General features: G+C 41.0%; 1 protein-coding gene across 1 annotated transcript in view; it reads right to left on the reverse strand.

Annotated features, from left to right (window-relative positions):
- Positions 1-909: 909 nt before the first annotated feature.
- The window catches only part of si:dkey-225n22.4 (collagen alpha-1(XXI) chain), a 69,116-nt gene continuing 52,298 nt past the window's right edge, over positions 910-17,727 (reverse strand). The window contains exons 27-32 of the mRNA XM_041961665.1: positions 14,046-14,078; positions 12,382-12,528; positions 12,060-12,114; positions 7,526-7,720; positions 5,713-5,790; positions 910-5,211 (exon numbers count right to left, since the gene is read on the reverse strand). Coding sequence (XP_041817599.1) covers positions 5,024-5,211; positions 5,713-5,790; positions 7,526-7,720; positions 12,060-12,114; positions 12,382-12,528; positions 14,046-14,078 — 696 coding nt within the window. The 3' untranslated portion in view covers positions 910-5,023. The remainder of the gene's footprint in view (positions 5,212-5,712; positions 5,791-7,525; positions 7,721-12,059; positions 12,115-12,381; positions 12,529-14,045; positions 14,079-17,727) is intronic.

Consider the following 17,727-nt stretch of genomic DNA (forward strand, 5'->3'; position numbering starts at 1 on the left):
TATACACAACTTAATTACAGAGTGGCCGTGTTGTATGTTTCTACAGTCGCCCAGAATGGACAAACCACAGACTGACTCTAGAGAGCACCTTTCACATCTTCTGAGTGTTCAGTTGATTGCAGGCTTCAGCCTCACTGTTAGATGCCACTAAATCCTGCACACTCGTCCTTTAAGGTTTAAGCCAAGGCTAAAGTAATCCTGATTAGGGTTGTTTTAACTTTGGCAGGCTCCCTCCATGACCTCAAAGACATCACACAACGTGAATATAAAGGGAAATTCATGTGTAAAGTCTGTGGAATAATCCTTTAAGTAAGAATTAGATGAAGTAATCAACTAAAAAAATCAAAAATGATTAAAATAAATTATGATTTTCTTTAACCTTGAAGCCAGAGCAGCTTCTCCCTAACTTTAGCCAAGTGCTTTGAACTTGGCTGAGAGTAACAATAAAGCAATGAATCATGCTTCAGCTTCTCCAGGGAGAACAAATGAATACTTTGCCAGTGGCCAGGTATGTTCAGTATAAACCTTTCATCATTATGTTGATACAGCATTAAGTGTCCTGCCAATCTACTGTGTTTGCCAGTGCAAATTAGTTGTCTGTTATTCTTTTAGGGGCAGAGTTGCCTGCTGACATTTCCATTCAGCCAGCATTTCTTGCATTATTTCATTTTTACATAAAGCTGTCAAAATCTATGGACAGGTGGATAGGAATGGACAGGTTAAATTCTCATTGAAGTTGCCTTTATCACAGCCCTCAGGCCAAGATATCAGCTTAAACTGAAAGATAAGTTTCAATTGAGTAAACATATTGCAATGAAATTTCTTTATCACATTCACAGTCCCCAGAGGATGAGCCCTTATTTCAGTGACCCCCCAATGGGACCCTCTTACACACGTATCTTGGGCAAATATACGCAACTGGAAAGTCTCCACAAATAGCAAAATCATCAATATTTCAATATCAATGTTTGTTTCATCAAACCATTTATTACTGTGGAATGTGGTAAACAATGCAGCCCAGGAGCTGCTGGCTATGGCTTTAGAGTTTTTCTTGTTAACACTTAACATTTCAATAACATAATGATGCAACATAAGCAAAGCTCAAGGCTGAAGGCATGATTTGGCAACATGCGGTTAAGCTGTGTGACATCTTCATACAGTGAAATCATATTTTTATCAAAAATTAGAAAAGAAATGCAAAAATAACAATAGTAGTAAACAGTAGGACAAAGAAAAAGTTCTAACCAATCTTGGTGTCAACTTGGAAAACTGGATATTTCCCATAAAACAACCAATAGAAATAGAAAATGGTTATGGAAATACAGTCTTCAGAATTTGTGTAAAAAGAAAAAAAATCTTTTCTTGCTCCTTGCAAACACATTGTGTCACTGCTCGTTCCTGAATATGAATGTTTCCTGCTTTTTGTCTGTAGCAGCCAATATGATTCCTATAGCGGTTTATTGTTTCTAAATCCTTCTGTCTGGATCTGAAAAAGCTGCTCTAAATCCATATCCATAGACCTGCGTCGTGGATCTAAACCTGCATGCCAGCTGTAAGCTGTTCCTCGGGCCAGAGCGTGCCGGCCTGGCCCTCACCCCCCCAAGCAGCATGTCCATACTGTGCTCGCCTTCCTCAGGTCGAGAAGCCTCCTGGATGACATGAGTGAGTTTCTGGTGGCTCAGGTGGATAGATCCATCCTGTAATGCCTCGCTTTCCAGCCATCGAGAAGTGGAGAATTTTGCAAAGCGCGGCATCCCTCCTGATATTCCCCTGAAGCTAAACCAACGGAGCTGCTGGACGGCAGCTGGCCCAACCTCCCGCCAGAGACATTATTACTGTTATGTTAACCAACCTCTCTCATTGGCACACCTTCCAGGCGTCTGAGGTGCTCACCAACATCTCCCTGCTGTCTTGGCCACTCAACATGCACCCCATTCACACCTGGTATTAAAATGGGACTTGTATCCAGACATATTATCCAGAAAAGAAACGATCCAAGCTTGTCAGATGTTGAGTTAGGCAAAACAGGAAATGAAAAACGAGTCACACACACAGTCATTTCTTAGTGTATATCATTCATTTCCCACCTGTACCGCTATTATTTCATTGCCTTTCTTTTGAATAACGCACCTTTGGCTCTTTAATGGCACGGAATAGACATAAAATCGATAATTAGAGGCACATCTCTTTCAGCCGTCTCACTTCTCACATATTTTGTGTTGGTTAAAAGTAAATACCTGTATGTGTTTCCAGCACCTTGTATGAGCTGTGCTTACTTACTCCGAACATGAAGCAAGCCAGACGACCTCCGGATGTGGTCAGGCAGATCACATTTTAGTCACCACGCATTTACAACTTGCATTAACATGTGTTTTTCCTTGTCCGAATAACGTGTGTGGATGCAGATCACATTTTAATAAAGGTGTACATGGGGAGCTGATGTCGTGCCTTCTCAAGATAATTTCTTCTCCTGAGATTAACATGGTGTCCAGCTCCATTCTGACCTTTTCTTACTTTTATCCCAGACACAGAAAGGAGGGGGCTCTCTGACACCCCCATTAGCCCAGATGGGCTGTTCAGGCCACTCAATGGTGATGGCGTTGGAAGAGGTGCAAAATATTAGGAGCGTGCCCACAGTGCTCCTGAGGTCAGCATCCAAAGGTTTCTCCTCCCCCAGCACTGCCATCTGAGCCGGTGACTGGTGGCTCAAACTGAGAGGGCTGTCCCTATACTTATACAACCTGGAGTTACACTACGTAACTAACACTCTGAATTCCTTTTGCTCATTTTAAATTGAGCATTGAATGGAGTCCATAGTTCTAATTATTCAACCATCTTAAAGCGTGTTAGCATAAAAATGCTAACTTGCTCTGCAAGAGTTGTGTAATTTTCCATGCTGAATTTTAAAAGCATTGACAGGTAATTATTAAAGTAATCCATCCAGTCAGATTGTGTCTTCTCTGCATAACGGAAGTAAACATGGGGTCCAACAAAAAAGCACACTGAAAAATGAGGAGGAAATGAAGCTGCTGAGGCGGATGAGCAAAATACATCAAAGAAACCTGTCTGTCTTATTTGTACCCTAAACTCCTGCTCATTACTCTGTATGTCATGTCTCTTCTGTGGGCTTTGTTTCCTCAAATGTCTGCACTCTCAAGATGGTTTACTATTGGTAAATGCCGCAAGGTTGCACGCCAAAATTCACCAAAAGTTAAACTCAAGACAAAAGATTTGTGTGGATGTACTTCGCCCCTGCAAGCCGAAGCACTGATTGCTGCAATTTCATTGAAATGAACTGTTTTTGCTAAGAAAAGTTGCCATTTTAAACGCTAAGCCTTAAGTCAGTGGCACACACTGATATTTTTCCTGATCCAGCACAGCAGTAGTACAACTGTCTTTGCTAACACATAATCACAACGTAGACAATACTGTGCCTTGATTATTTAATCAATGTATTCCATATTACCAATGTTAAACTCGGATTGTTTGATGTTTTAACATTTCTGTTGAGCACAGCTTTCTTAAAAGAGCCTATTTTGGCCTTAACATTACAGATGGTATACCATAGATTCTCAAATAAAAACCAGTATTTAAATAATCGAGCATACTCTAAACTCTGCTTCTCTGAGTTTCACTTTATAAGAGAAATTCACTTATTATTTCCAATCACTTCTACACTGCTATTGGTTATTGTCAATGAGACTTCCTGCAGATATTTCAAATTAAAAGCCTACCAGAAATGTGATTGATTAGACATATATATATATATATATATATATATATATATATATATATATATATATAGAGAGAGAGAGAGAGAGAGAGGTACACCAGGCATTTTAAGTTTGCAGAATCAAGAAATAGGGAGGCTTCTTAAATAATTTAAGATAGACTTACAAAACACGAAGTTAGAAATAAAGGCCTGTCAGTAATATAAGCCTGCAGAAATCTGCAGTTGAGGTAAGGGCCGCTATTTGAGAATTTACGGTAATCCACACACACAGACAAGCAATCCAAAATAAATCCACATAATACCGGTAAACAAAATAACAAATATGATACACAGTGACGGGCCTCTTCCATCCCTGTGTGTCACAGCAATGGATTAGCACAAACCCTGGTGCTCCGTTCACAATAGGTGATAGAAATATGGTTTTCCACCAGAAGGGATTACACATGGGATGCACTAGAAGCAGGCTGACAGTGAAAAAATGCACTGCAAACTAATGTCGTGATTGGACTGACCTCAGCTGAGTTTTTCTCATTTATGCATCAACTTGAACTTTAGAAATGTTTTAGGTTCTTATGTTTGACGAATCAGCCTTAATGTTAGCTACCCTTTCACAGCATAATCATGTGAAAATGGGCTGTCCTGTTCTTTCATCGTGACGTTTCCCAATTCACTAACAAGGAATGGACTGTACTTTTCACATAATTTGCAGATACAATAATTTCTCTGAGGCAGAGCTGCACTGAAGGCAGAAATAATTTCATTGGTTGATGTAAACCTCATTTGGTGAGGCCAAGAAAAGCACAGCTTTCAAGCACAGTGTGACAGGTGATTCTAGTCCACTTCCGTAAATGATATGCAATTTAATGCAGTAATGCATGTTAAAAAAATGATTTTTATTTTATCCATTTAAATTTTATACATTACATTTGAGGAGATTTGTTTGCTTTCTGTGCGTGTGCTTTCTGGAGCTCACTATGTAAACCTGCTGTTCAGATTTTGCAAGTTTAAAGTGTAGCCAAACCATATTAGTCTGGTATCTTCCAAACTGGGTCACAAGCCTGCTGACCAACTTTGATCATGGATTTAGTACTCATGAATCAATTCCCGGCCCATTTCGGTTTAATTCAACTAATGAGGTTGTGTCTGCCTGCTGTGTAGCTGTTCTCCAAAAACGTTTTGTCATAAAATAACAGTCACAAATATCTCTGTTAATCAGTCATACAGTAAATCGCTTCCTCAAAACACGTGGGTGTTTAAGTCAACAGCAGCCTCTTCCACACTGCTCTGTCGTCAGACGTTGGGTCCTTTGCTATAATGTTCCCTGAGGTTGTACGTCTGATAACACATGGAAGCATCACAAGCCCCTGGAAGCCCTGGATTGCCCCGTTTACCAGGATCTCCCGGTGGTCCTGGTTTTCCAGGAATTCCCTGGTTTCCTGGATGGCCGGTTCCATCGAATCCACGAGGACCTTGAATCCCTGCAGTGATAATTAAAGACAAATCGAAGAAAATGAGGAAATACTGTTGCTGTTACTGGTATTTCTGCCTCATTAATATAAGGAAAGTTAAAGGTTCCATTAAATGTTACCATAGGTCTTGTGCAATGAACTTAAAATTGTACATGCTGGCTCATAAATTACATCCACTCATACTGTACGGGTTGAGTTAAGCAGCTATTATAACATCCACAGAGAAATACAGCACTCCCTGTCCTCACATCTCCCTCACCTCACCTACCAAGCTGTCACTGCAACTCCTCTTTGAAAATTAAGTACACGGTCCAGCCACATATTAATTAAAAATGTATGACTAAAAACAGCCTTGATGCTTTTTTGTTAAAACTGCGCTCATGCACAGATCTAAAAGCTCAGACATCAGAACACTGTGGTGAGGTGGCTGAAATAGCTGCAGCTCCACAAGATGGCTTAATGGCTGAAGACATTTCAAAAAACAGACTAATAGGTGGGCTTTTTACGTACCTGGCAGTCCAGGTGGTCCTGGAGGTCCACTGTAACCTTCTCCTTTGCTCCCTTTAAGCCCTCGTGGCCCCATGTCACCTGGGGACATAATATGTCTGCTTTAAAAAATAGCATAAGAGCTTCTAGAAATGAGCTGTCAGGTTGAGCGCTGCAGGAACCTAAAGGATATATTTCCTCCAAGCCAGCTGAGTCCAGTCCTGTGCAGAGGAAGAACATGCAGGCTTTATATTCACTAATTCTGATCACCATGTTTTTGGGGTTTGTTTTGGTCTTACATAACCAAATTAGACTTGTGTAGCATTTTTGTCTATTCAGACTCACTCAAGCGTCTCCAGCCAGGTTGCACTTGGGCACAGCGGTGCTTTGAGCTAAATGCTAATGTTGGCAAGCCGGGCCATGTTTCACAATAACAAAGCTAATATGTTGATGTTTGGGAGGTATAGTGTTTACCATGTTCACTATGCTAGTTAACCTTGTTAACATGCTAATATTTGCTAATTTGCACCAAACACAAAGTACAGCTGAGGCTGATGGCATTGACATAACTTTTAAGGTTTGCTGATAAACCAAAGTTTGTGGCGCTCTATGAAAAGTCGAAGGATCGCGTGAGCTTAATGCAATTCATCCAGTGGGGAACATGAATACCTGGACCAAATGTCATGGCAATCCAATACTGGCTGAGACATTTCACTGAAAAACAAAACTGCTGCAGATGTTGCTGGTGCTAGATGAAAAGTCAAAGCATCACAAGGCCAGTCCATCGAGTAAATGTTGAGAAGTTTCACCCGGCAAGTTCAAACTTTGACCTGTTAGTGGAGGAAAAGTCAGCAGGATTCATCCTCTTGGAACCATTAATGTTAATAAAAATCAAATGGCAATTCATGCAATAGCTGTTGAGGTATTTCACTGAGGATCAAACGGTGGAATGACAGACTGACCAATCAACACATCCATCCCTACAGCCCATGCTGCTAGCATGGCTAAAGACCTCATTATGCAGTTGCTGGTATGCAGCTAGAATAGCGCCACTTCCCAGAAAACAAAGGATCCTCCATAAAGACTTGCAAGAGACATATTAAATGGATAAAATCAATGCAGCAGAGGCTATCCTGACTTTTAGCACCTAGTGTCCCGATAGAAGCCCCCAAATCCTGGATATTACATTTGCTTCAATCCAACTTGACAGTGTCTTTCATTTAACCCTCCCTGCCCGGTGAATTTCCACCTCAAACTCTGTGCACCCGGTTTGAGACACAGGCTTTCTGCCAAAACTCCAGTCCAGCTCCAGCTTTCAGCCTGACACCTCTAAACTTACTGTTCCTCTGACCTAATGAGTGGAAATGGAGCACAGCAGTGAAGTGGTACAGTTTGGCATCTTTCACAGCTGATTAGCCACTGCCTGTGCTGAAGTGGTGATAAATCAAAGGCAGCTCATAGAGATGGCTTTGCATTCAGTATTTGTTGTCTTTTGCTCTGCTGACTTTCACTGATGTTCACTTGTTTAATGATCTTGTTTTATGGGGTACAGTGAACATCAACACATCCAATTTGTTCGTCGTTGACACTGTTTTGATTTTAATCGTTGATGAAAGTGGCAGTAAATTTTGTCCCGGCTCTTGTTTGTGACGGCTTGTTGTTATTTATTGTCTTGTTTTCATCAGGGTGAAGAGACTGACTGAAGGATTTTTGTCTCGGTTTCAGACAGGGGTTCAAACACCACAGCTTTAAAAAGGAGCAATGAATACAGATAACATAAACCTGTCCTTGGGTGTCCATTATTTATAAAAAATTCCTACATTATGGCTCATATCACCTTTGAGGCCTGCAGGACCCTGCATCCCAGGGGGTCCTGGGTAACCGGGAGTGCCACCCCTGCCAGGGTAACCAGGAGTCCCCATTGTGCCTTTGGGTCCTGGTGCTCCTGGCTCGCCTGGGGGTCCTTTAATGCTCTGGCAAGGTTCACACCTAGCTGTGGGGGCCAGAGTCTGGAGCAATGCTGGAAGTTGATCTGCAGGGCAAAGCCAGAAGGTGCTCAGCAATCCATTAGAATATAAATATCATGACAAATCTTCGTTCATAACTAAGTTTTTATATAGTATAATAGAATAAACAGGAAATGAATAAAAGATGACAATAGATATGAGGAGATGTTATAATTGACATTTCTGCATGATGATTTGTGTCAATGAGTGAAGCAATAACTCCGTCACTACAGCATGCTTCACAAACACTCCTTTTAATTCAAAATACACACACACACACATTTCTATACATTTATGTAGGCTTATATTGACATAGGTCCGTAGGTGCTTTTCTGTTCAGCTAATTAAGCTGCCTCCCATCCTCACTCCTCCAGCCCATGACCTAAAAATCGATCGAGGTCAACCATCATGGAGGATGTTCCAATTAGAGCTACACCAATAAATTGGCCAATATGTTAGATGATATTCGTAGCATCACTGATTGGGCAAAGAAGTAATGGTATTCTTATGTTACTGTTTTTTCCAGAACGGAAAAAATATTAGACCTGTGTATAATCAGAGAGATACACATTTTTGCAACTTCTCCAGAAAAGAGAGATTTTATTTTACTAAGTTCATCTTTGCTCATTTAGGGAAAGTGAGAGGGTCCAAATATTTGTCATCCACAGCAGCATAGTCTCAGCTATGATCAGTCTTATAATATCGAACCAGAGTTAAAACAGAACACTTATTATACCTTTAACCAAAAAAACTTTGATAAACCTGCTATACACTACCTGCTCAGCATAAAACACCAGGCAGATAAAGTTAGGCAATAGCTGGTGAACATATTGGAATATTTACAGCTAACGATTCTGATATTTTCCTCACAACATCAGCGATGTTTAGGCATGTGAGCCAAATGTTAAGCGTGAATCAGCACAGATGCAGATGAACATTTGGTATCTTTTATAAGTGCATGAACTCTCGCTGAAGTTGTTTTCTGCATAATGCCTGGGTCAAGAAACAGGCCTATAAGATGTCCAGAGGAAGAACACTTTGCAATGCAGAGCTAAATTTACATCAGTGGATACAATACGATACATTACGTTTCATTAACTATATGTAAGAAAAGCATAAAGTTTTGTTTTAACATACTTTGGATGCAGAGACATCAAACCCTGAACTAACAGGACGTGTCTCATTATGTGAAGAAACAAAGTGTGATCATTTTATAAAGCAGGAAGCATCAGTTTTCACTGAGGAGACACTTTTATTAGCGTAGCCTCTTGCTTCAACTCTGATGACATATTTCAAAGAGCATTTTAAAATGATGCTTGCTTTTCTAAACCTCAAACATATGTCTGAAGTTTACTTGATGTTGTTATGATGTGTATGATAGATTCATTATGTCATCACTCCAGTTATTGTAGCTCAGATGGTGGGTTTAGACTCTGAGTTTTCTTGAGAGAAGAAATTGGAGCAAAAGAAAATAATTAGAGCAAGATAGATCTGGAGGGAGGAGTGGTGAAGTTGTGCACCTCTGACACCGGACACTGCCCTGACTGAAGAGACTGAAGCAAGAAGAAACAAAAGTTTTACTTCAGTTCGCCTTCATCTGCTCCTCCCGTCAGTCCATTCACTTCAAAGCTCTTCAGCCTCGTCACCCATTCGTCCGGAGACCAGCTCGCTTCCATTGCATGGTGATCAGCTGAATCCGCCGCACCGAGCGCGCCGAACACATCCGGTTCAATTCAAAGTAAGAAACCTTCTTCGAGGACTCTGCTCCAGTCTGCTCAATGCCTTCATTTCTAACTTGATCAAAGTTAGAGAAGTCAGAACTGTGACAAATTCTGTCAAAGCTGCCACTGCGTCTCCTGCACCACTCAGTGGGGGTGTTGTGAAAAGAGAGACAGCCGACTCAAACCAACATTGCCACACGGGATCCAAGATGCCGGAAAATGTCCGAGAGCTACAGGAAACTCCAGACGAGAGAAAGAGACACATCAGCTGGCCAAGCTGCTGTGTGGGCCAGACAGCCGAGAATGTCCGAGAGCGATCCGTTTGTGAGGCAGCGTTGCTTTTCCTCTCCTCTCCTCTGCTCTGCTCTGCTCTTCTCTCCTCTGCTCTCCACTCCACTCCTCTGGTCTTGTCTCCTTTCCTCTCCTCTCCTCTTCTCTCCTCTGCTCTTGTCTCCTTTCCTTTCCTCTCCTCTGCTCTCCTTTCCTCTCCTCTCCTCGCGTCTCCTCTCCTTTCTTTTCCTTTCCTCTCCTCTCCTTTCCTTTCCTTTGCTCTCCTCTTCTATCTTTTCCTTTCCTGTCCTTTCCTCTCCTCTCCTCTCCTTTCCTTTCCTTTCCTTTCCTTTCCTTTCCTTTCCTTTCCTTTCCTTTCCCCCCCTTTCCTCTCAAGCAACAGGTGAAACAAAAGTTCTCCTGTGTGTTGATGCTACAGATGTACAGGAATACTTCAGAAGTGTTGATCAAAATATAGCATTTCCCTCTAATATAGTTGTGTTATGTAATTACTTTAGATCATTTCTCTTGGCTTCCCATCCCTCACAGCTGATCGGTGTCTTCTTAAGCTTTATTTTAATGGTTAGTCTTGAAGATTTCATGTTCTTTTGTGTTTCCCCTAATTTATGCATCTGATTAAGATATCATGCTTGATCTGATCTGATGGTCCTCATTCACAAAATTGGTGTGTTGCTTGCAACTTCAATTATTATTATTTTTTATTTATTTAATTTTTTTGTTTGTCATGCTTTGGGGTTTTAGTTTAATTATTTTCTGTTTCATGTTGAAAGTTTCTCCTCATGTGTTGTCTTCCTCTGTCACTTTCCCGCCCTGGTGATGGCAAATTAGTTTCACCCGTCCCTCGTTAGCCTTCCCTCTCTTGTGTGTTTAGTCAGTGTTTGCATCTCAGTTCTCTTAATTGTGGTTTCCTCGCTCAAACTGGAAGTACTTCTGGCCCACCATCTTGCCGGCCATCCCAAAGCTCTTCTTTGAGGAGTGAGGAGCGAAGAGGGATCTCAGAGCAGCCATGAGCGAGGATACGTGAGTGCATCCCTCCCGGAAGTCTTTCGACTGAGCAGGGACAGAAGACACAGCAAGGCTGATAAAGTTCAGGTCAGAAAATGACCACCTGAAGAGGCGTCCAGCCAAGAATGAACTCCCAAGAATGAATTCTCATGTGTGTTAATAAAAGTGTTTCATACTTGTTTGCTTGTGCTGGAGACTTTTTCTAATAATGTAAATATAAGTGAATGTTTCTAAACGGAGTATCAGCAGATCCAGCCGTGCATCAGAAACAGGAAGAGACGTCCTTTCACATGACACTTCAGTGGAAAGGAATCTCAGTTCTGTTATAGTATTTCCTCGTTTCTTCTCCTCTTGAGTGGTTTCCTTGTGTCTTTTCATGCATCCCCGGTGGGACGGACTAAGACGCAAGGAAAAGACGCGAGTGAGGGAAACGCGGATGTAATTTAAGAGAACTGGGATTTTCCCTCTTTCAGTCGTCATGTCCACTGCCTTTGTTTTCCTGTCCGGAATTAGTTTCTTGCCTGTGCTGCACCGGTTTGTTATGAGTTTGATTATCTGTATTTCTTCTTAGTTTTTTACTCCTGCAGTTTTTGCCTGCCTCTGGATCCAGCTTTGGTTATTAAAGCTTGGTTTCTATTCTGCAACCTGCCTGCCTTGGTGTTCAGCCTTTGGGTCCTGTTTGAACTACCAAAACAGTTCATCACTGTATTCTTTGTGTTTATTCATGGTAGTATTAAGCATATTAATGGCCACATGCATTCATTTGTTCATTTGTTTGTGTGTGCAATGGTTATTAGTTATCAGTTATTAGTCGCTGTCCCTGTGCATGACTCAAGACCTCCATAGCAACCTTCAGATTGAGACAAAATTCATTAATGTGATATGGAATTTCTCTTTCAAAGGGTACTGCCCTGCGGTAAATTTGATTTAGTGTGAATCTGGTAGTCCATTTTAAAAAAGCAAAGTTTTTTACTATAATAATTTATTCCCTTTATTTTAATCTGTCAAGGTAAAATTTGCCCCTAAAAAATAAACCCATAGCTTTGCTTAATTTGCTTTTTTGGGATAAAGACTGTGGCGTGTATCAGTTAATGACTAATTGATTATTCACTAACATTCAGAAATAACTGAAATTGTCCATTATGTACAATATCCATATCTATAAGCTCAATCACTTCATCACCAGATGTTCTAGTTTAGCCCTAGTTTGTTATAATCAATGTAAATTGGTCATTTGAATTATGTGAATTGTGCACTTCAGTATCTGAGACATGTGTGTGTGTTTTCAGACTCTGGCTGTCTTACTCTCTTTCTCAGCAAAGTGACATAAAAACAAACAGCTACTTACTGCGCAGAACATCAGTGCAGAGCTTTAGAAGATGTTCATCTGAGGGAGGCTTGCCCTGCAACACACAATTGCACTTGGATTCAGCTGAATCAGCTCTGGGACTGGGAAAACAGGCTCAACCTGTGATTAGTATGCCTGCAGATTTACAGGATCTTCTCAATGCTCTATCCTCTGTCTTCACATGGGCCACACACACTGACAGCTGAGCCCCCATTAGTTCCAAACATAACTCCCCAAACCAAGGCGGGAAATCACTGACTGTTTCTTTTTGTTTTTTCTTTTAATCCACTCAGAGGAGAAGGTCAGGAAGGGGTTCACTCACAGGTTTCCCTGGATAGCCTGGTTGGCCTGGTTGGCCTGGGAGCCCGTCCTGGCCTCGAAATCCCCTGGGACCAACAGACCCCACGTGGCCCATCTCCCCCTTCTTTCCTTCAGTCCCCCTGGGGCCAACATCGCCTGCCACTCCTTTCTAAAGAAGCAGGAGGGAGGACAGAAAATCTCAGGTTACACAAGAAAAACAGGTGAAATCAAGGCTTATTTTGCAATAATTAGCGAAAATTTATCCCATACAACAAGGATCGACGGACTAAACCTGCCCCTGGACATTGTCCAACATTGGACATTGTAGTAAGCTATACTCAGTATTTAGATCAGGGGTCACCAACCTTTTAGAAACTAAGAGCTACTTCAAGGGCACTGAGTAATGCAAAGGGCTACCACTTTGATAATACACTTCTGAAATAACAAAGTTACACAGTGTATCTTTAATTTTATATTATTATTAATGATATTCTATGTGAAGACACTGATCGCAGACGATCCAATGATTAAACAAGGTAGGAAACAGATACAGGAAATCTTTTTTAATTTTTACTAGCCACTAACAGTTTTTATCAAATCATAAGACGTTCGTCTCCTCATCTTTGCAGCGCTCACGAGCTCATCTCAGCAAAGCTGGTTTGTCATGCGCACTAGACTGACATCCGACCCATACTACGTCAGAGTTCGTATATTAAACTTTTTTTATGATATACATTTTTTTTACGTTTTTATGTATTCGTTTTTAAATTTACATCACTGTAAATGTAATTCAAAAAGAATAGCAACACAAATATTATTTAATATATAAAATAAAAAATAAATAAATACAATTTTAGACAGAGCTAATTCGTGATTAGTGCTATTTTTAGAACTGGCTTACGGGCGACTGATGTGGATGCTGCGGGCGACCTGGTGCCTGCAGGCACCGGGTTGGTGACCCCTGATTTAAAGGGTGTTGAAGGTCGTGCTTTCTTTTTTAACTTCACCAAAATCAAAAATGCAACTTCAAAATTAGCCAATTGCATATTTAAGACTCATTTTACAGGGGTCTCGCGAAAAGAAGCACTAAACACTAAAAGACAGCCAGCAAAAACTGGCAATTTCCAGCTAGAAATGAGAAGCTGCTCTTCTCTGCTTCTGCCTTAAAACAAGCACCCAAATGTCGAGTGGTAAATCTGCCACCATAACTGTTGCAAACTGCCGTGTGACAGCAGAAAGCTTGACAGGTGTTTCAGCAGTATACAAGTGGGATGGGATTAACAAATAGTCAATCACCAATTAAATTTACACTCAGCAGTCCCAAGTTTTCACTGTTTTTTGTTAGTGATCATAAAGCTAATGCTAATACAGTATGGGCTTGGTAAATGATAAATAATATCCCACAAATGGTTCAGCACTTACACTACTAAGGGAGACTATACTCCATAAGTTGTGATTCTGTAGACAGTACAGTAAGTGCTTGATATTTCAGATGTGTGCGCCTTTAGAAAAGAGGGTTTTTGTGATGTATATTTTTGCCCAGGGGGCCAGATTTCCCCAGGCCTGGAGGTATTGGCTCTGTAAGTCTTCTATAGCAGCCGTGCAGGCTTGACAGGGCTTCTCACTGTGGTGCAGAATAAGACAGAATGGATTATATCTAATACCACAAAGTCTAATTCGACAAACCTCTCCTTTCCATCCCCTGGGTCCCACTTCGCCCTGGCGGAAGAAAGAAAAGAGAGCAGGAAGGGTGGGGAGGAAAGGAGAAGAGGGAGAAATGGAGAGAGACAGTTAGAAACTTCTGCCTACATATCAAAGGCTGTGTTAGTATGTCAGAGGAGCTATGCTGGCTGCTCTGCATTGCTGATGCAGAAACGTCTTTTCTGTCAAAACTGGTGGCTTACAAAACATTTTAGATTGCTTATTGTAATGCATTCTCTACAGCTGTCTTGGGGGAGGGGGGTACTTGTTGTAATGTGATGAAAAACACCAATTTTGTTGGGGTTTTTTGTAAAATAAAGTACAAGGACAATTATCTGAGGGTCTGGGTGTGTTTTGTTTCCTTTACAATGCTTCCTCTTTCTCATACACATGTTCTCCTTTCGCAGTAAGTGATTTCAGATATCCTAGTGCTATGAGGAACAAATAAACCAGCCACAATCTACTTCAAGGAAGCTTTGTCCGAGGAGACACATGAGTATCATTTTTAAAGCCTATCGATGCCCAAAGCATAGAAACCCTGCTTTTGTGTGCCTGGAGCTGCGCTGTCATACTGTTTTACATTCAAACAGAGATACAGAAAAGTCAAGAGCATCAGTAAGTCTTTTCGGTGGTTGGCTGTCACCCCCTCCCTACACTGGATGCACTTCAGCTGTGCTTTTCAGATGTCAAACTCACATGCTGGATATTAGTTACATCCATTTTAACAGTTGCAATCTCAGAGCAGTTATGCATATATGACCTGGGTCCCTTAGCATGATGATGCAGCACAAACAAGCATTTTATCCATGAAAATGAAATAGGTATGTTCATCAGTCTGTATGCTGACATGTTCATTGACTATGTTCTTTGCACCCACAAAAAAACAAAAAGGTATGACTGGCCTTTTTCTTAGTAAAATACCTGAAAAGGTTGGAAACAAACAGCTGCATAGTTACTTATCAATCCACAATCTGTGTGATGTGCATCAATCCAGCTTTAGGACTAACAACAGCACTGAAACAGTTCCCATAGGAGTGATCAATGATGTCTAGATCAATAGTGCTGCAGGCAAACCCTCTATTTCTGTATTACTAGACCAACCATCAACCATGAGATTTCATTCAGTGGACTAGAAAATTAATTTGGCCTGTCCAGCTGTGTCATTAACTGGCTCTCTTCCTACCTAACAAGAGCGCCATTCTCTACAACTTTAAATCTGTTAGTTTTAAAATCCGTAATGAGGTCCCACAAGGCTCAGTTCTAGGACCTTTACTGTTCATTAGTATCCAACCATTCATATGCTGATGATACACAATTGTATTTTTCACTTTCACATGATAACCTCAGTCCTATAAATGACTTTGTCAACTGTATCAGTGACATTAGACATTAAACAACCCAAAACATTGTGCAGTTAAGCACTGACAAGACCAAGATCTTTGTGGTAGGCGCTGGAGATTACAGACAGAAGATCCACTCCAAACTGATCTTGCTGTCTGTGAAAGGTTAGAAGTCTAGGTGTTATCTTGGACTCCACTTCACAAGCCAATTCCACATTGAGCTCACATTGTATGAAATGTGCTATACAAATAGATTTGACTTGACTTGATTTGCGTCTAACAGAACACTTACACAGCATTGACCACCTAACAGCCTGCGCTCCACTCACACTTACTTCCATCATTATTGTGCATGTAGTATGTTTGTGTTTGCAATGACAATTGACAGCTAAATCATCTGCTTTCCTTTTATGACATATTCTATTTGTGTCATTACAATGAACTGTCAACCCTGATTTATGTGTCAACATGGAGGATAAATCTAAGAGGTGCTGGAAATCAGTTTGAATTTTAATATGATCAGTTCCACTGAGACGGAGCAAGCTCGAACTGCTGCGGGGACTGTGTGATTCAATCAGACACTCCACCACAAGTGGACCTTATGTGGAGATTGACATTAGGTTTCTTAAATTTGAACTTTCAGTTGCAGCTAACTGATTTGTTACAAAGATGTTGTTTCAATCTGTAATGATCTTAGCATAGCTAGCTAACAGTGTAGGTTGTGGGTTTTTGCAAAATGAGTTCTGCGCTGTGCAATTCACCGTGCACAGGAGTCTGGCTTTTGCTAGACAGCTTTTGGCTGCAATCTGAACACCAAGTGGTGATGAGGAAGGAAACCAGGGGAACAGAACACACCCTCTCCTGAACTGCAGTTCAGAGTCATATTTATTTTACCCAGTAGGAATTAGGAAGTCTGTCTGAAGACAAAAATATGTCATATTCATTTCAGCAGTGACACACTTGTGATTCACTGCTGATGCACATGGCCTTGACAGCATGCAACATAGAGGCTGGGCTGCTCTCAGCTCTGTGGAATTACAGTGTGAACATTAAGCTCTATAGAATGCAAACGTTTCATCTGTCTCACAGACAAGACTATGCAACTCTGTCTGCACATGATGCAAAGTAGCTACTGCTGTGCACACACACATACACACACACACACACCTCTGACTGGAATCATTACCTACACCCCATTAGGGATGTGAAGATCGATGCCTCAGTAATCAATACTTAGCAATCAATTCTTAAATGTCTCTCATTTGGTTTTGTTCCCACTATGAAGTATCAATTACAAATCTTGGCTTGAAAGCTGGAAATTGCAGATCACACAGCGAGTCATACCATTATGCTTGTTCATTAGCAAATATTGATAAGGAAGATAATCTCAACATGGATAAACATGTTAAATCAATCATGCAAATCTGCTTCGCTCACCTTGTGAAACCTTATTGCAGCTTGGTGCCAAGTTCAAAACATCATTCAGAATGAGAAAAGACACTACCTTTACCTCGCAGCTGATACAAGCTGCAAGAGACTGACAGAGAATATATGACCGCGACCCTTGCCTCAATCTGTGGACTGCTGGAGTGTTTTATAATTACGTCTGTGGTAGTGCTGGTCTTTTCATGACACACATGAATGACTTTTCATTCTCCTCCTTCCTTGTTCCTTTCTTTGAGTTTCTCTCTCCCTCCACTCACCTGACCCGGATCACACCTGTCATTTGTCCACCATTAAAGAAATATCTTAACATTTTGGGTTTCTTATTTGCGACCTTGCTGGGAGTTTAATAAGCAGATCGATACCACTCTCATGTCTGTTTGGTTAATTCGAAGCCACAGCCAGTTAGCTTAGCATAGCACAAATGGCCAGCCAGGAACATCCTACCAGTAGTAAACAATGAATCCTATTTAACTGCTTGAGTTTCATGGTCCTGGTATTTTTCACTCACTGTCACACTGTCATAACTTGCTGGCACACTTGACCAGAACAGAGCCATCATTAATACTATAAGTAACATCTTTGCATTTCTACTGTGTCAAGTCAAAGTGACAGTGTGCGGTGAAAGCACCTGTCATGGTAGCAATAGCTCTTGGAGATGCTAGCTTACTAACTATCTGTTAAAGGCATTCAGACATCATTAACTGTATATATTGTATGCAGTAGTCAAATAAAAGCTGAGCCTCAAATAATGGCTGCTGGCAAAGACCACGGGTGGATAAACTCCCTGTACCTGTTATGTAATGAGCTAATGCTTTAGCTGAATAAACAATAAAATCATGCTATTTTCAACACTTTGTTGTTCTGGATTACTCAATGTATGG

Source organism: Chelmon rostratus, chromosome 20 (assembly GCF_017976325.1).
Source record: "Chelmon rostratus isolate fCheRos1 chromosome 20, fCheRos1.pri, whole genome shotgun sequence".
In the NCBI taxonomy this organism is placed as follows: Eukaryota; Metazoa; Chordata; class Actinopteri; order Chaetodontiformes; family Chaetodontidae; genus Chelmon; species Chelmon rostratus.